Source organism: Heterocephalus glaber, unplaced genomic scaffold (genome assembly GCF_053883595.1).
Source record: "Heterocephalus glaber isolate CG9 unplaced genomic scaffold, H.glaber_assembly_v1.0 deba00001687, whole genome shotgun sequence".
In the NCBI taxonomy this organism is placed as follows: domain Eukaryota; kingdom Metazoa; phylum Chordata; class Mammalia; order Rodentia; family Bathyergidae; genus Heterocephalus; species Heterocephalus glaber.
In genome coordinates this window covers 8,397,513-8,417,486 of record NW_028258412.1, presented here as the reverse complement: position 1 = coordinate 8,417,486, position 19,974 = coordinate 8,397,513, and the positions used below count along the sequence as shown (strand labels likewise).

Below are 19,974 nucleotides of genomic sequence, written 5' to 3'. Positions count from 1 at the left end.
TTTTGATATCAATCCCCTCATTACCCTGCCTTCATATTTCAAATTTTCAATCTCCCATAAAGCTTATTCAATATCTCCTGCATGGAAAAGCATTGTCTCATGATCAAGGGATGCATGAAGAAAACTCCAAGGTACCCAATCCCACTTTTTAAACCATGCCATTAAACTCATCTGCCCATTCTACAACTAGATAACAGTGATCCATAATGGTAAATTTCAGAGGAAAAAGAAGGACAGTTACTGCCACACAACATTGTTGTCTGTACTTCTGTTCTTTTCTCAATGAAATAACAATGTTATTGAGCAAAAGGAAGGAACTCAATGGCTCTGTTTAGATGAGAAAGATTAGTAAACTGGGGATGGAAAGAAGACTCAGGTGTGACCTATTGTCCTCTGATATGTAAAGTGGAACAGTCATTCAGCATAGTCTACACAGGGACCAACCAAACAAAATGAGAGAAGTTCCAGGATGTCAGAGCTGGGCTGAGTATCAGGGAGGATTTCCTCTTTGTCAGAGCTGTCCAGAAATGGGAATGGGGTCACTGGGGAGAGTTTCCATTGGAAGTATGCAAGTGAAAGTTGTTGAAAACTTGCCAAAATGATTTTGTCAAATGATCTAAAGAAATGTGAGCATAGAATGAAGGTTGAAGTCAATAAACATTAGTCTCCATCTTTATGACAATATGTGATGAAAGAAGGAATTTGGCTTCACTTGAACACTGTCACAGCAATGCAATGGTAGAAAGGCCAGTGGAGAGAGTATTTCCAGAAAGGATCTCATCTTAGGTAAGTTGAAAGGAAGAATAGTAGAAAGAGTATTGGCTTTAGCATCATAAAAATCTCGATTTCAATTGTAGGTCCAGAAGAGACCTAGAATAGCAAAAGCAATTCTAGGAAACAGAGATCTGGGAGGAGGTATCACAATCCCCAACTTGAAACTATATTACAAAGCCACTATGATAAAAACAGCATGGTACTGGCAAAGAAACAGACCTGAGGATCAGTGGAATAGATTAGAAGATACAGAAACAACTCCAGACATACTCCACTACCACATCTTTGACAAAAGAGCCAACCACCCTCATTGGAGGAAAGATAGCTGCTTCAATAAATGGTGTTGGAAAAACTAGATTTCAATTTGTCAAAGATTAAAACTAGACCCCTATCTTTCACCATGCACTAAACTAAAATCAAAGTGGATTAAAGATCTAAATATTAAAACAGAAACACTAAACTTGCTGGAAGATAGGTTAAATAGAACTCTCAAAGACTTTGGCATAGGAAAAGACCTTACGAACAAATCGCCAGTACCACAGGAACTAGCACAAAGAATCAACAACTGGGATCTCTTCTTATTAAAAAGCTTCTGCACTGCAAGAGAAACCACCAACAGAGCCAAGAGACAACCTACAATGTGGGAAAAAAATTTTTATCAACTGTTCCTCAGACAAAGGTCTACTATCTAGAATATATAAAGAACTAAAAAAAATCAGACCCCTCAAATTCAAAGACCCAATTCAAAAATGAGCAGCTGAAATGAACAGACATTTCTCAGACAAAGAAGTAAAAGCAGCAAATAAACATATGAAAAAATGTTCAACACCACTGGTCATTTGAGAGATGCACATGAAAACAACACTGAGATTCCACCTCACCCCAGAAAGAACGGCTGCTATCAAGAAATTGACCAGGCAGACAGACAGGTCCTGAGTCTCACAGAACACGCTGAATCAGCCCGAAGCAGACAGGCAGGTCTGCCCACACCCTACCGAGGGCCCCAGTCACACGGAACACACGCCAAATCAGCCCACTGCAGACAGGCAGGTCTGTGCATGCCCTACTGAGGTCCTGCGTCACGTGGAAGACACCGAATCACCCCGCTGCAGACAGGCAGCCACCTGATTCCACACTACAAAGACGCAGAGGACACCAGACCACCAGACCAAGGTACTGAGTCCCGCTGTTCCCGGCCCAGAGGTAGGGGCTTCTGAGTCATCGTCCCACCGTTCCTAGTCCAGAGGAAGGGGCTTCCCAATCACCATCCCTCCCGCTGCTCCCAGCCCAGAGGAAAGGGCTTTTGGGCCACCTTCTGTCCCGCTGCTCCTGGCCCAGAGGAAGGGACTTCCGGACCACCATCCCTCCCACCGTTCCCAGCCCAGAGGGAGGGGCTTCTGAGCCACCATCCCACTGCTCCTGGTCCAGAGGAAGGGGTTTCCCAGCCACCATCCCTCCTGCTACTCCCAGGCCACAGGAAAGGGCTTTTGGACCACCATCCCTACCGCTGCTCCCAGCCCCTGTCCCACCTCACCCAGCTCAGAGGAGGTAATCCGTGCAGGCACTAACAGCCCCCTGTCCCAGTCAAAGTGAGAAAACACATAAATAAGTCTCAAAACCAGACTTCCAGATCACCTACAGCAGCCCCAAAGGGAAATGAGATGGAACACTCTGATACTCAACCACCTGGACCCACTGAACTAGCAACAAAAGGGGATCAGGAAAAAATGAAATCAGAAATAATTTCTCAGATAACAGGAGAAATTGTGCCCCTAGTGCAAGACATGATTAATAAATCTAGAGAGGAGCTGAGGAACATGATGGAATCCCAACATAGGAAAGAAATGGAATCCATAAAACAGATGCAAATAGATTTCCAGGACATGAAAAACTCCATTGAAAGTCTACACAGCAGAATGAGCCAATGTTAGGACAGAATTTCAGATATAGAAGATAAGATTGCAATTAGTGACCAGGAAAAGAAAAATTGCTTCAAAATTATAAGGGAACATGAGAAATCAATCCAGCAGCTGCTAGATGATGCAAAGAAGAAAAACATAAGACTGATTGGGCTCAATGTAGAAACAGGAGAGAGTGCAGATGACATAAAAAATCTCTTCAAAGAAATAATGGCAGAAAACTTCCCAAGCAGGGGAAAAGAGCTTGACATACAGATCAGTGAGGCATATAGGACTCCAAAGAGCCTTGATCAAAAAATATCTACACATAGGGATATAATTGTTAAGATTCCAGAAACACAACAGAAGAACAAAGTTCTTCAAGCAGTGAGAGAAAAGAAACAAATCACATACAAAGGAAAGCCCATCAGAATCACAGCAGACTTCTCAACACAAACCATCAAGGCAAGAAGAGCTTGGAGTGACATATTCCAAGCCCTAAAAGAAAACAGCCTCCAACCCAGATGGATGTACCCTGCAAAACTATCTTTCAAAATGGATGGAGAAATAAGATACTTTCATGACAAAGAGCACCTTAGGAACTTCGTGAATACCAAACCAGCACTCCAAAGAATTTTACACAATATCCTAGGAACAGACATTGAGGATCACAACCCCAGGAAGCAAAGCAGAATGAACCCATCTGGCATGACAAGAAATTAAATGTAAAAGGGGAGAACCCAACAAAAAGAAAAAGTCATGGCAATGACAAGTCAATACGTTTCAGTTATAACCATCAACATTAATGGTCTCAATTCACCAATCAAAAGAAATAGACTGGCAGAATGGGTCAAGAAGCAAAATCCAACAATATGCTGCATACAAGAAACACACTTCATTCAAAAGGAAACTCATAGACTGAAAGTGAAAGGATGGAAAACAATACTGCATGCAACAGGACCCCGAAAAAAAGCAGGAGTAGCTATCCTCTTTGCAGATCAAGTAGATTTCAAACCAACACTGATTAAGAGAGATGAAGAAGGACACTACATCCTTGTAAGGGGAAGAATCCAAGAGGAAGAGATGACAATCATAAATATCTATGCACCAAACACTAGTGCACCCAACTATATGAAACAAATACTAACGGACAGGAAAAGTCATATATGCACTAATACAATTGTAGTGGGGGACCTCAATACCCCACTGTCACAAATAGATAGATCAACTAGACTAAAAATAAGTAATGAAATACTAGAACTCAATCGAACTCTTGAGCAAATGAACTTAACAGATGTTTACAGAGTCTTCCACCCCACAAAATCAGAATAAACATTCTTCTCAGCTGCACATGGATCATTCTCCAAAATAGACCGCATGTTTAAGTAAGTGCAAAGGAATTGAAGTTATCCCCTGTATATCATCAGACCATAATGCAATGACATTGGAGATCCATAGCAAAAGAAACTCAAAAAATTTCATAAACACGTGGAAATTGAACAACACACTTCTGAATAAACAATGGGTCACAGAGAAAATTAAGGAAGAAATCAGACAGTTCCTTCAATTAAATGACAAGGACAATACAACATATCGGAATCTATGGGACACAATGAAAGCAGTCTTACGAGGGAAATTCATAGCAGTGAATACGCATATTAGGAAAACAGAACGAGCCCAATTAAACAACCTGATGCTGAACCTCAAGCTTCTAGAAAAAGAAGAGCAGGACAACCCCAAAGCTCATACAAGGGAGGAAATTAGAAAGATCAGAGGAGAAATCAATGCAATGGAGACTAAGAGAATGATACAAAGAATCAATGAAGCCAAGAGTTGCTTCTTCGAAAGAATCAACAAAATTGACAAACCTTTAGCCAACCTTGTCAGAAAAAGGAAAGAAAAGGCCCAAATCCATGCAATTAGGAAAGAAAAGGATGAAATTACAACAGACCCAGCAGAAATCCAGAGGATCATCAATACCTACTTCCAGAACCTATACGCCAATAAGATGGACAACACAGAAGAAATGGACAGATTCCTAGATACATATGAATTACCAAAGTTGAATGAAGAAGACCTAAAAATTCTGAACAACCCAATATCAACCAATGAAATTGAAAACATAATTAAAAACTTATCAACTAAGAAAAGCCCAGGCCCTTATGGCTTCACTGCTGAATTCTACAAGACATTTAGAGAGGAACTGCTGCCACTACTGTTTAAACTCTTCAATGAAATTGAAAGGGAAGCAATACTCCCAAATTCATTCCTGGAAGCAAGCATCACCTTGATCCCCAAAGCAGAGAAAGACCCAATCAAAAAAGAGAACTATAGGCCAATCTCACTAATGAACATAGGTGCAAAATTCCTTAATAAGATACTGGCAAACAGAATGCAGAAGATCATCAAGAAGATCATACACCCTGATCAAGTGGGATTCATCCCAGGGAAGCAGGGATGGTTCAGCATACACAAATCAATAAATGTAATACACTATATCAATAGACCCAAGGACAAAAACCATGTGATCATCTCAATAGATGCACAAAAAGCATTTGACAAAATCCAACATGCATTTATGATAAAACCCTACAAAAAATTGGAATAGATGGTCTCTACCTCAAACTGATAGAAGCCATCTATGAAAAACCAACAGCCAATATCATACTAAATGGTCAAAAACTGAAATCATTCACACTAAAATCAGGAACAAGACAAGGATGTCCACTATCACCACTCTTGTTCAACATAGTTCTGGAAACATTAGCCATGGCAATTAGACAAGAGAAAGAAATAAAAGGAATAAAGATAGGTAATGAAGAAGTCAAATTGTCATTATTTGCAGATGACATGATACTCTGTATAGAAGACCCCAAGAACTGCACCAAAAGTCTTCTAGACTTAATAACCAAATTCAGTCAAGTAGCTGGTTACAAGGTCAACACACAAAAATCAATAGCTTTCCTCTACACAAATGACAGACTCACTGAGAGAGAAATAGGGCAAATAATTCCTTTCACAATAGCATCCAAAAACCTGAAATACCTAGGAATCATCCTAACGAAAGAAATCAAAGACTTCTCTGAAAACTATGGCACTCTGAAAAGAGAGATTGAAGATGATATCAGAAAATGGACAGACATCCCCTGCTCCTGGGTAGGAAGGATTAATATAGTGAAAATGGCCATACTTCCAAAACTGCTATATAGATTTAATGCAATTCCAATTGAGATCCCAGCAGCATATTTCATGGACCTTGAGAAAACCATCCAAAAATTCATTTGGAGCAAGAAGAGACCCAGAATAGCAAAAGCAATTCTAGGTAACAGAGACATGGCAGGGGGTATCACAATCCCCAACCTGCAACTATACTACAAAGCTACTGTGATAATAACAGCATGGTACTGGCAAAGAAACAGACTTGAAGACCAGTGGAACAGATTAGAAGATGCAGAAATAATGCCAGACACACTCAGCCATCTCATCTTCGACAAAACCCTCACTGGAGGAAAGATAGCCTCTTTAATAAATGGTGCTGGAAAAATTGGGTTTCAACTTACCAAAGATTAAAACTAGACCTATATCTCTCACCATGTACTAAACTAAAATCAAAATGGATTAAAGATCTAAATATTAAAATAGAAACTCTGAACCAGTTGGAATAGAGGTTAGGTAGAACCCTTGAAGACATCGGTGTAGGAAAAGATTTTATGAACAAAACCTCAGTTTCCCATGAACTAGCACAAACAATCAACAAATGGGATCTCTTCTTATTAAAAGGCTTCTGTACAGCAAGAGAAACCACCAGCAGTGTGAAGAGACAACCCACAATGTGGAAAAAAGTCTTCACCTGCTCTTCCTCAGACAAAGGTCTACTATCTCGAATCTACAAAGAACTTAAAAAGATCAGACCTCCCAAATTTAAAGACCCAATCCAAAAATGGGCATCTGAAATGAACAGACATTTCTCAGACAAAGAAGTAGAAATAGCAAATAAATACATGAAAAAATGTTCAACATCACTGATCATTCGAGAGATCCAAATGAAAACAACGCTGAGATTCCACTTCACTCCAGAAAGAATGGCTGCTATCATGAAATCAACCAATAACAAATGCTGGCGGGGCTGTGGGGAAAGAGGAACCCTGCTCCACTGCTGGTGGGAGTGTAGACTGGTGCAACCACTGTGGAAATCAGTATGGAGATACCTCAAAGAAGTAGGACTGGAAGTCCCATTTGACCCTGCTATTCCACTGCTGGGGATCTTCCCCAAAGAATTAAAAGAATCATACCACAGTGATATATGTGCACCCATGTTCATAGCAGCACAGTTTGTGATAGCTAAAACTTGGAAACAGCCCAAATGCCCATCAACTGGAGACTGGATAAAGAAAATGTGGTTTTTTTATAAAATGGAGTACTACTCAGCCATAAAAAATGAGAAATCAGAGACATTTATAGCTAAGTGGATGCACATTGAGGCAATACTCTTAAGTGAAATAAATAGGACACACATGTGTAAATACCAAATAGTTTCTCTAGTGTGAGAAACTGAAAGTGTAAATAAGGACTAAATGTATAATAGGTAATGTGAAATAGGAAGAAAAGGGGCAAAGGGGAAGAAAGTGGGAGGGCTAGGGGAAAGGATAGAAGGGAATGGGATTAATATGAGAAAATGGAAAAATAGGAACAAAATCTTTGTAAATAGGGAGGAATGGAGGGGTTGAAGGGAGGGCTGGGCAAGGGTGAAAAATAAGAACCAAGAGAGACTATGTAAAGGTGCAAATTTCCGATGATGAATGTCATTATATTGTATACCTAAAATGTACCAATGATTAGAATGAATAATCGATAATGTAAAATAGGAAGAAAAGGTCCAAAGGGGTAGGGGTAGTGGGAGGGGCAGGGGAAAGGAAAAAAGGGAAAGGAAAAAATGATGAGAAATGGAAAAAATGGAAATAAAGTCTTTGTAAATAGGGAAGGGTGGAGGGCGTGAAGGGAGGGCTAGGAATGGGGAAAAAATAAGAACCAAGATGCATTATATAAAGGTACAATTCCCAATGAGAAATGTAATTGTGTTGTATACCTACAATGTACCAATAAAAGAATTTAATACAAAAAAAATCCCAATGATGAATGTAACTGTATTGTATACCAAAATGTACCAATAAACTTAATGGGAAAATAAATAAATAAATGAATAAATAAATAAATAAATAAATAATTGTAGTTCTGGCACTGAATGATTTCTGGTCACCCTCTCTGATCCTCCTCTGTAAAATAGGAAGGTTGAGCTCACCAGAGCCCATTCCAATTTAGATCAGTTATGCCACTGGTTCAAATGACTGCATAAGATAAGGGTCTTAATAATTGCAGAAGATACAGTTATATTTTTAAAGAACAAGGGCCTGATGATAAACAGTTTAGGTTTTGTGGGATACATACAGTCTCTGACACATGTTCTTTTATTTTGTTTTGTCCTGTTTTATTTTCACAACCCTTTAAAGGTGTAAAAACCATTCCTCACTTGTGGGCTGTCCAAAACATGCTCTGGTCAGATTTGGCCCACAGGCCATAATTTTTAACAATCCTTGGCTTAAAGGGATTACAGGATAGTTTAATGAAATCTCCCACCAAGAATAAGTTCAAAGATTCAATTTAAAAGGATATAAAATCTCCCAAAGAGAGATTCCAAACTGAGAGATGGTGAAAGAAAAATGAAAACAAATACCAAAGAAGTTATAATTCAAAGCCCTAATATGATTGAATGAGATCAAGCTGGAAGAATATAATACAGAACCAATTGATACTGGAAGAGATGGGAATGGTGACAGAGGGACATTGGCTATGGGCAGTCTTTCTAAGTTGAGGAAATGCAATGGTCCTGGACCCTTCCATCTATTCGGCCCAGAAATCATGTAAGAGTCAGAATGTCCATCTCTAAATCAAGCCACTCTTGACACTTCAATAGCTAAAAGAGTCATTGACTGGAAGGAATCCAGCATGTTAAAGAGTCCAGAGGCACTGACTAATGGGGGAAGATTAAATGTAGACAAACACTAGCAGGATCATTAAGTACTGTTTAACAGGACAAGTGGTTCTGATTCACAGCCATTTCAAAAGCACAAACATCTTTTTTTTTTAAGTGTAAATATCTTCAGGACTGGTAGGAATAAAGTGAGATTGGTTAAGAAAACCAAGATAATCAGTGATCATCCAGAAAATTGAGCAGTAGAGGAGGGCTAGCAGAATGATCGACTCACATCTTGGCTCCAGAACATAAAAAGCGAGACAGGGTGGGAGCAAAGAAGGCAGGTACAGTGGCAGAGTCCCTAGTACTAAGGAAAGCCCAGAGTTAAGACACCTGCGTTTCAGGAACAATCCTATATATTGCAAAACCCTAGGCAAATCACAACTTCACAGGGCTTTGATTTCCTCTTCTGCAAAATGGGGCGCGGTATTCCTGTCTTCCTGGTGTTGTGGCTTTTGTGAAGAAGAACTACCCATCATTTTACACATTCCACTTTAAGTAAAATTATTGAGGACCTGGATCATACCCTATAGGAAAAATGATGATAGTACATCTTTTTTTTTTTTTTAATTCTTAGAGTCCGTAAACAGCTTTCACATTCATCTGTGCAGAACCTCACAATATCCTTGCAGAGTCATAAGAATAGATACAGCTGTACCTATTTTTATACTTGGGTAAACTGAAGCTGTGGGAAGTTATCCTACATCTTTTAGTTCGAACCATGTGAAAGCCAATACTAAACTTGAGTATTCTGGCTCCTAGGTGGACATTTTTGGGGAAGCTGAGACTATTGAGGAAGAGTCGGCAATGCTGACCCTATGTGACACTTGGGGAATCTTCCTGCCACATCTGGTTTCCACAACTTCTTTCTTTCCTAATTTACATTTTCTTAAATCCCTGAAAAAACTGAGCACCCGTGGAAGCATTCACAGCCATGCACCTCTCCTCTAACTCAAGAGTGTCACCACCACCTGCCAGCATGCCAGACTCTTTCTGCCTGTCACTTAAAAATGGCTGGACTATTTGCACACTTTTAATACACCTCTTCTAGTTGGTGGGTGTGCCTGAGTCTGTTTTAAATGACCTTTCCAAGTTCCAGGCTGCAGAGAACAAGTTTCTCTGGTTTGGTGTGTACCCAGAGTCCCAAGGAAAGACACATGCACTTCCTTCTCCCGGACACCAGGCCACCCTCTGGTCTTCCTCCTCCTCCTGCTCTACCCAGCTTTCCACCTCTAACTCCCTCCAGTCCCTGGGAAAACCAGGTCAGCCAGCGCCCCCCCCCCCCCCGCCCGCAACTCCGCCTGCGGGCAGAAGCTGTAGCTTTCCCACTCGACAATGTTCCCATTGGAAACCGATAACTAAGAGGCAGGACAGTAGTCACCTCCCAGAAGACCCTCCCTGTAGGCTCCAAGTTGCCGCCTTCCTGTCCCTTGCGCTCTCCCCTAGTCTGCCATCCTCTGCCTTCCTTCTCTGCTCACGGCTCCAGGATCCTCCTTGGGCCTTCCTGGCCAGCTCCCCGGGGCTCCCCTCTAACGTCTGCTCACCCTCGCTTGCCCCCACCTCACACCATGCCTCTGAATTCCTCTAAAGCGTTTCCAGGCATTTCCTCTCCCCTCCACACATCTGCGAGCCCACTTCCCCCTTGCAGCTCAGCCATCGATTCTCTGTGTGCCCTCTCTCACCCCATTCGATGGCCCCTGCCCCTTCAGCCCACTTCCCAGCGCCTTCACATACCCACACTCCAACGGCCATCACCACCACAAAGTAAATAACAATGACGGAGATGTCAGCGGCATTGTTGATGCGCTCGTAGGACGGGAGAGGTGCAGCGGAGGTGGCTGGCGGGCTCCAGGTGGTACTGTCCATGGCGAAGGCGTTGAGTCCGTCCTGTCCCCGAGGCCGCTCACTCCTTATGCACTCTCCGGGTTAATAATCAAACCCTAGCCCTCCCTGAGGGAGGTTGACCCGCAACGGTGGGGCAGCGGGGCAGTTGCACCGGGTCCCTGCGCTGCGCTGTCCTGCGCCGCACCGTCGGGGAGCGCCGCTGGGCTCGTAGCTCTGAAGGGCGAGCGAGCGCGGGGAACTGCGCTGGTGGTGGCACGCCGCGCAGGTAGTCTGTCCTGGGAGCGGGGAGGGGCCGGCCAGGGGTGGTGCCCGTTTGGCACAAAGGCCCTCTGTGCTCCCGCAGCGGGCACCTGCCTGGCTGCCACGCCTGCAGGGCCATGGGCCTCCACCGAGGCAGAGCAGCAGTAACTCGGCAAAGGCATGAGGTCTCCTGGGGCCAGGAGCCGGGAGGCTGCAGGTCACCGGCCACCTGACCTTGTGCCAGTCCCACCGACCCTGTGGGTCTGACTTCTCCCTGCATGAAATGGGTGTAAGACTTTTCTGAGAAACCAGCCAAGTTGTTTTCCGCAGAGAACGTCCTTAGATGGAAGCTGCTGGATGTTGCTGGGAAAAATCCGGCGCAATCATAATCTGTTTGCCACAGGCATGGCCATTCGCTTTCCTGTATTCCTGACTTCTCCACTGCCCACAGCCCCCAGGCGCTCTGCTATCACACCAGAAGAGAAAGAAACTGAGACGAGGAGAAGGGTCCTGCTGGGAGTCATCTCCTGACCTGTCCTCCCTCTTCAGTTTCTGTGGGTTCTGCATTCAGAGGATTCAACCAACAACAGCTGGAAAATTTTGGGAGGAATAAAAATTGCAGCTACACTAAACGTGTAGACATTTTTCTTATCATCATTCCCTAAAATGATATAATTATTTACATAGTATTTGCATATTATTACATAATACATAGCATTTATTTATACAGTGGTACCTCAGTTCATGAACTTAATTCTTTCCACTATTACACTTGCAATTTGGTTACAAACAGAATTGTGGAATGAATTCTGTGACCAGAATCAAGGAAAGAATTAAGTTCATGAACCGAAGTACTACAGGTATTATAAGCAATGTAGAGATGATTTAAAGTATACAGGAGGGTGTGCATAAGTTATTTGCAGATGCTATGCCATTTTTTAATAAAGGATTTGAACATCTGCAGATTTTGGTACCCGAAGGGGATCTTGGAACTAATTCCCCTCAGATACTGAGGGACAACTGTAATGTGCTTTGGGGCCCTTCTAAAGCACATAGAAGGGAAGACACTAGAGAACCCCTTGCAAGAAACCTGTCTAACCATAGCCCTTCCTTAGGACTTAGTCTGCCCATCTGGAAACAAAAGTCTAAGCCACAAGCCCAGGTTCAGAAGGGAGATGTCCAAGAGAGAGGAGATGTGATGTTCCAGGGTCACACAGTGAGCCAGTGGCAACTCAGGCCCTACCACTCAGGCTAGGGCAGGACTAGTTCAGAGGGAGGGTTAGGAAGATGTTCTCAGGGGCTGGCCCCAAAGGCCACTTAGCTCTTTGGGAGAGGACAGTCTTGCTCTAATGAGGAAATGAAAGGAGGAGAAGAACCATATAAATCCTGTCAGCACTCTGTTCTTCACAGAGCCCTTCTTGTCCCCCAGATAATAACCATCCACTCCCAAATGTGAGCGGGCTATTCCTTTGCCCCTCTCTACCTCAGAGGTCTGCTTTCCATTCTCCCTCAACAGCACTTCTTCTTTCCACTGAGGCTGCAGTCAGAGAATCATTATTTAGACAGCATCTATGTAACTCCCTCCACTTCCCCCATCTGTTCCCCAGGACTGCAAGCTACGTAAGTCTGTGTCCAAAGCCCAGCATAATGCTCACCCAAAAAGAGCTTCAGGGGAAGATGAAGCAGAGACCTTCTGCTGTAGATGCTTTCCAAGTCAGAGCTAAGCTGTCAACTGCACTGTAGAGCAACTTGCCTTTCATCTATTTTCATTCACTCATTCATCAAACCTTTTTCACTTGGATCTATGTCAGGCAGTCTCTACCCTTTCCTCACAGCCTAAAAGCTCCTCCTCAGCAGGCCCAAAATATACAGTGTCTACTTCTCATTGGCTGAACTGTGCCCCTGGAAAGAGATCCCATGATGGAATGGCCATGAAACAATGCACTCATCACGTAATGAAATCAAAAGACACTAGGTTTGGGGAAGTAGGAGCTGAGAAAGGGACTCACATGGCTAGTTTGAATCTCAGCTCAGCCACCAGCCAAGACAGACCATGGACAGCTCACTTGAAATCTATGACCCTCTCTTTGAACATCTGTGTAGGGAGCAAGGACTGTTTTGAATGATGGGTATAAGGGATCCTCACTGTGAGGCCCTGGCAAAAGTAAAGGATCTAGAAAGACACTGTAACATTCTTGTCCCATGCTTTTTTCTCATTGTGACTCAGGTACAGAAAGCCCAGAAAAACAGGCTGATGATCAGTGTATTTATTTCTTGGCTCCTGTAACACATTACCATAAACTCAGTGACTTAAAACAACAGAGATTTATTTTCTCATAGTCCTAGAAGGTAGAAGGCTAAATCTGAAATCAGTTTCTCTGGGCTGAAATCAAGGTGTCAGCAGGGCCACATGCCTGAGATTCAAGAAGAGGACCCTTCCTTACCTCTTCCAGCTACTAGTGACTGTTGGCATTCTTTGTCTTATGTCACAATGCTATAACCCTGTGCCTGTGTGTATGTGTGTGTGTGTGTGTGTGTATTAAAATTCACATAACATTAAATTTACCATCATAATCATTTTTATTGTGCAATTCAGTAGCATTAAGTACCTTCATATTGTTGTACAACCATCACAACCATCTACCTCAACTTTTTGATCACCCCAAACTGAAACTCTGTATCCATTAAACTGTAACTCCCCATGCCCACTCCTCCCGACACCTGGAAACCACTATTCTGCTTTCCAACTCTATGAATTTTGACTATTCCAACACATGGCAGGCACTTCATGTGAGTGAAATTAAATAATCTGCCTCTGTCTTCACCTCACCTTCTCTGTATGTCTTCTTCACCCTTAAAAGGCTAGTTTTGATGGAATTTAGGACCCACCTAGATAATCCAAAATGACCTAATCCCACTCAAAATTTTAACTTAATCACAGCTGCAAAATCGGTTTTGTTTTTCAAATAAAGTAGCATTTACAGCTTCCAGGGATTAGAACCTGATATCTTTCTCTTTTATTAAGGATCTGGAACTAGGAGAAGGGTTCTACTGGCAGTCATTTCCTGCCCTGTGTCTTCCCTCTTCCATCACTGAGTGGCCATTATTTAAGCTACTATAATCAGTGATGATAAAAGAGTCTGGATATGGAAATATTTGCTGAAGGAAGCAAGATTGGAGATTCTTTGGGAGGGTGGGGTAGGAGAAAGGTGCTGATGGAGAGAATGATTCCAGGCTTAAGTATAAAAGTCCAAAAGTTGCCAGGGAAAGAGAAGGTGAGAAGGAGCAGAAAGTGCCAGGAAAAGGAACTCCTGAGCTGATCTTATGCTACCCCCAGCATATGAACATAAGGAAATGGAAAAGATGGAAAGCAAAAAAGATAATGTGTTCCTGATTCTCCCTCTAAAACAAAAGTCAATAACAGCTTGATTCATGGTGGGCTCCTTCCAAGGATGACTCCAACTCTAACATACTTTGTTACTCTGGGTAAGTCTCATACATTCTCTGAGTATCACCTCTACAATGGAGACACAATTTGCTCTAACAGAGGTTTGCTAAGTGCCCACCACGCATGCCAGCTTCAGGCTAGGACCAGAACCCAGGTTTCTTGGCAATTGGCTGTCACTCTTTCTTCTAGATACAAAATCCCAGACTAGCTTTGGAGTGGAACCACGGGGATAAAAAGTTGCAAGACACCCAGCCAACTTTCCCCAGAGATTTTCATAGGTCTTCGTCTCTACCTGGTCATCAGCCTGGGGCACCAGGAAGAGTAAATGGCTGGGCGTTAGGAGCCTGAGTTCAGGCACTGGCTCCTCTGCCAAGTGACCCTGGGCAAGTAACTCTTCCCTCTAAAACAGTTTCCTTACATGTCAAATTGGCAGAATTTGACCTGCTGTTCTCTTTAGAAGGACGCTGGAGCCAACTCTGACTCTAGTCAGGCTTCTAAAACTCCTGGGCCTCAATCTCTCCTCTATCCACTGGGGACAAGAGCCCTGAAAAGAATCATATCAACCACATTTTATCCTAAATTTCATCCCCTCTATATCTGCTCTCTGCAGAGATGAAATTTTCTACTTCTAACCATCATTCTTAAAAGCAGAAAAGGGGAACATGATCATGCTCATAAACTAATGCACTCTTCCCTGGACACTTCTCACCCAATGAGTGGACAGTGGCTACTTAGTCAGGGGCACCTGGGTAGAATTCTGCCTCGCCCCCTCATTATTGCGGTAACCTCAGAACAGATTATCTAACTTTGCCCTCATTTGCAACATGGAGATAATATCTAAGATAAATGTGAGGACATCTCCGCATCTGCCAAGCACCTATTTTAGTACTCAATAAAATAGTTAACTTTTATCTTCTTTATCACAGTCACCTTATCTGAACTCAAAGATGAACCATTCTCAACTGGGCCCAAGACCTCACAGAGCAGAAGGCAAGACACAGAAAAGAATATATGACGTATGTGTTATGACAAGTAGTACAATTTTAATTTTCACAATGACCCTGTTGCTTTCTCCATTTTATAGACAAGTCACTAAAATGTAAAAGGGTTAAGTAGTTTGCTTCAGGGTCCCTCAACTATTGCTCAACCTCATGTACCTCTATTGGATTTTAACCAATAGTGTAGAAAGGAGGGAGTGGATAGAACAAAACAAGAAGTAAAGTCTGAGTCCTGATTCTGAGGCCCCTCTTGGGCCAGCTGTCCTCTATCCCTCCCTCATCATCCCCCAGTTTGGCACTTGGCCCTAGCTCCCTGTAGATGTGAGGAATTTATAACAAATTATAACAAATGCAGACAAAAGTCAACACTGTTCTAAGCATCATCTTCTGCCAAATACCTTGGTTAGGTGAAAGGATGAGAGCAGGTGCACTAGGAGAGTTACCTGCCACTTTGGTGCTGGAGAAGTCAGCTCTCTTGAGAGCCACACCTCAGTGTGACTTGTACCCCTTGTCCTATATCCCTCTGTGAGATGAAACACAGTAGCAGCTCCTGGCACAAGGTGGCTCAGAGGAATTTGCCAAAGCTTCCATCTCAGAAAGCACCCATGCCCATGAGCACACACACACCACACACTGCCAATCTGTCATCCATCACTCAACCTGCCACTGAGTTGGAATTCCAGAAACACAAAACCCAGGCTCAAAAATCCCTGGGCGATTCTACTTCTATGAGGTAGTTTAAGGAGTCAAAATCACAGAGACAGAAAGTAAAATTGTGGGAGCCAAGAGTCAGAAGATGAAAATGGAAAGTTGTTGTTAATGGGGTTTTTCCTGTAGTGCTAAGAACTAGACCAGGCTAACCAAGTACTCAACCTATATGCCCAGCCTGGAAGTTTTTGTTTAATAGATACTGAATTTCAGTTCTACATGTTGAAACATTGTGGAGATGGATGATGGTGATGGTTGCACAACACTACTAATGTATTTAATACATCTGCACTATATACTTAAAAATACCTATGATGGTAAATTTAACATTTATATCTATTATACCATATTTAGAAATAAAAATTTTTTGCAATGGAATTTCACTATGCTCCCTAGGCTGGTCTCTAATTCCTTGACTCAAGTGATCCTCCCACCTAAGCCTCCTCAATAACTGTGATTACCATGCTAGGCTCAGAAAAATAAATTTTAATATTGTATATATGTAACAAATAACATACCCGAAAAAAGCCCTGGTCAACTGAAAGACCCACTGAGATAACTGTAGGATTGGGAGGTTATTTGTGTATTCAACAAACACCAGTTTAACATTAGGCTAAGCACTAAGGGTATAGGGTGAACAAGACAAATGGTCCCTGTGCTTCAGAAGCTTAAATCCTATCCACATGCTTAATGGGCACAGGGGTGGGGGGAGTCTCTTTGGAGATAATGAAATGTTTTGTAAGCAGATACATTTTGAATGTGCTAAACACCACTGAATTGTTCACTTTACAAGGGTTAACTTTATGTTATATGAATTTCACCTTATTTAAATAAATAAATATGCACAAGGCATCTGGCCTAAAAACAAAAATTAGGGGGCCTAGGAGTATAGCTAAATGGTAGAGTAATTGTCTATCATTCATGAAGCCCTGAGTTCAATCTTTACAACTATAAAAATAAATAAATTAGTAGTAAGATATTGCTTTGGCCAGGCAAAGTATTACATACCTATAGTCCCAGCATCCAAAAGTCTGAGGTGGGGTTGGGCCCAAGAGTTAAAGGCCAGCCTAGACCACATACTAAGATCCCATCTCAAAAAAAATTTTTAATTCCCCACCCAGAAAATTTCTACCCAACTTGTTCACTGGTTCTAAAAGTTTTGTATATTTAATTCCTTTAACACGGCATTTAAATAAAATGAAGAGGCAAATTTATTTCACTATCAAAAACAATACTTTACCTCATCTAATAGCTGTTTTTGATAATTCTACACTGAGCAACATTCATTCAGAATATCCACTCTATCCCTAACACAGGGTTACAAACTTAAATAACACTCCTTCTCTGACTTGGGCCTTCCTGGTCCATCAAGGAAAGTTTACGCATGATATAAGCTTGCTCTTCCCTATGCAGGAATGCTACACACACACACACACACACACACACACACACACACACACACACTTCACCAGGCTAACTCTCATAATCCTTTACTCTCGATGTAAATTTCTTCCAAGAGACTTCCTGACCTGCGTCCCATCACTAGCCTCAATACTCTCGTCCTATTCTCAACCTTCCTATATTTATTTCAATTTTTAATTTACATTTATTTGCATAACTGTGTTTTTAATATATGTTATTTTCACTAAGTTGTAAGCATCGTGAGGATAGCCTAGGAGTGGGGCTGCAATACTAGATGCTCAATAAATATGAGCTGCATTAATAAATGAATAAAATAATGAGCACAAACAATTTTAGTAAGGGGCCGGGGATTTAGCTCAGTGGTTTCGTCTCCTGCTGCACAAGTGTAAGGGCCTGAGTTCGATCCCCAGTACCGAAAAAAAAAAAAAAAACCAATTTTAGTGTGTTAGGTACTCTGTGTGGCAGAACATGTCTGACTTTGTCTCTATAAGGGACATAAAAAGAGGGGCAAAAGAGGTAATCATTAAAAGAGGATATTCATACTGAGTCTTAAGGGATAAATAGGAGTCCCTAAGGCAATGCATCTGGGAAAAGATAGGGAGATATGAGAGCACACAGAATGAAAATTCAGGGAACTGGAAGTGCTTATGGTCTTCATGGCTGGGCAGAAAGCAGGAGGTAAGGCCAAAGATATGGGCACAAACTGTATCAGAGAACCTTGTACAACAAGCTCAATATGCTAGAATTCCTCCCATAAAGCACTGGGGGGCCAGGAAGCATGGGTTCCTAACCTTAGATTCATGGACACTCAGGTGGGTTTCAGTTGTCCATTAATTTCCTAAAACTATATGCACAGGTGCAGTCAGATTTGGGTTTTCTTGGACAGAGGGCCCATGGCTTCCATCAGATTCCCCACCCCAATTCATGAGTTTTATAATACTCATAATACTTATAATATTTGTTTTTTCCTTGTCTTGCCCACCAGAAGACAATCTCTGTGAGGTCAGGGACCTTGTCTTTCTTATTCACTGTTCTATCTCCAGTGTCTAGCACACATGGCCTGGAATTTATTAAAGCTCAAAGAGTACTTGTTCACTAAATAAATCTTATTGAAGATATTTTTCATTGTGGTAAATAAACATATTATCTTAACAATTTTAAGTGTACACTTCAGCGACATTAAATACATACATGTTGTGGGCTACCATCAGCAGCACCATCCATACACAGAACTCTTTCCTTTCTTTTTTTTTTTCTTTTTTTCTTTTTGGTTTTTCAGGCACGGTCTCACTATGTAGTCTGAGCTATCCTTGAACTCACTATGTAGCCCAGACTGCCCTTGAACTTGCTGCGATCCTCCTATCTCAGCTTCCTGAGTGCTGGGATTACAGGCATGTGCCACCACACCCAGCCACAGAACTCTGTTCATCTCACAAAATTAAAATTCTTTACCCCTTAAGCAATTATTATTAAAACCTACAAAACAAGGATCCTTCCACTTCTACCTATCCCCAGTTGCCCCTGGAAACCATCATTCCACTTTCTTTTTTTTTATGACCAAATGTATTCCTTCAAAAATAAAAAAAAGGGAGAGGAAAGCCGCATATCTTTAAAAATTGAAATTATTTAGGGATAAAACACTAACTCTAGTGCCTTTAACGGGCAATAGCAACTTTTTCCCTCAGAAGTCAAACACCATGCCCAGCTGAGTCTTTGTGCTACAAGCTTTTCAGGAGATGTTTCCTAAATTTTATTAAAAGAAAAGAACAAGTTTAAATACAGACACTGGACTATCCCAGTCTGTATTTTCAAGTCCACATTCTTCATCTGAAGCATTGCATCAGGGACCTCCCTGAGTCTGTAAGTTTTCAAATTCACAGTACATTGAACCAGTTTTTCCTTTTAATTTTTTTCCTCACTCAGAGCAGCCACACACAGTGGCCACTGATGCTGGAACCTTGGTAGGGGCCTTTTCCTATGAGGCCTGGCCAGAGCTGCCCAAGGTTCCTCCTCATTGAGAATCAATGCTGTCATGCTCTATGGATGGAAAAAAAGCAAGAAAATAAAAGCACTTGGTACAGGTTTCATGAGATCCATTCAGATTCGCTATGTTCCAAACCCACTGCTGAATGCCACTTGTCTACTTCATGTGTTGAACAGTCTGTGGCCTTGGAATAGGTCTCAATTTGAAGAACTGTTACTGGATGCCCCAGAGGTTGATGCAATAGCAGCTCCAGCACGGCTACTTGTGGAGACTGACTTTTAAATGTGAGGCAGCAAGTAGGGGTCACAGGCCAACTGCTGGACATCAATGCAGTCCTCCTTTCAGTAGGCCAAGCATCGCTGGATAAATGCCTTTGCTTCAACTGGTGTTACAACTGGCTTCGGCGGAAACTGCACTTCAGTAGCATTCTTGTAGAATGGCCTGATGGGACTGGTTGTGGCCAAAAGGCTTTCTTCCATAAAGACACTGATAGAAGATTACACCCACTGACCAGACATCCACTTTATTTGAGATCTTTAGTGGTTCTTTCCCAACCACAAAACACTCTGGTGGTAAGTACCAATAAGTACCAGCATATTGTGATGTTAACTCCATGCCATCCACTG

At 42.1% G+C, this 19,974-nt stretch overlaps 1 protein-coding gene across 5 annotated transcripts in view; it reads right to left on the bottom strand.

Moving 5' to 3' along the window:
• The window catches only part of Slc5a1 (solute carrier family 5 member 1), a 157,382-nt gene that overhangs the window by 70,737 nt on the left and 66,671 nt on the right, over window positions 1-19,974 (bottom strand). Inside the window, exon 1 of one of the 5 annotated variants that reach the window (XM_004843519.3) lies at window positions 10,438-10,980. The exons of 3 other annotated variants lie outside the window; for them this stretch is intronic. In XM_004843519.3, the coding sequence (XP_004843576.1) occupies window positions 10,438-10,569 (132 nt within the window). In that variant the 5' untranslated portion in view covers window positions 10,570-10,980. Of the gene's footprint in view, window positions 1-10,437; window positions 10,981-19,974 lie in introns of those variants that run through there. One more of the 5 variants, XM_087198365.1, reaches the window with a different exon arrangement.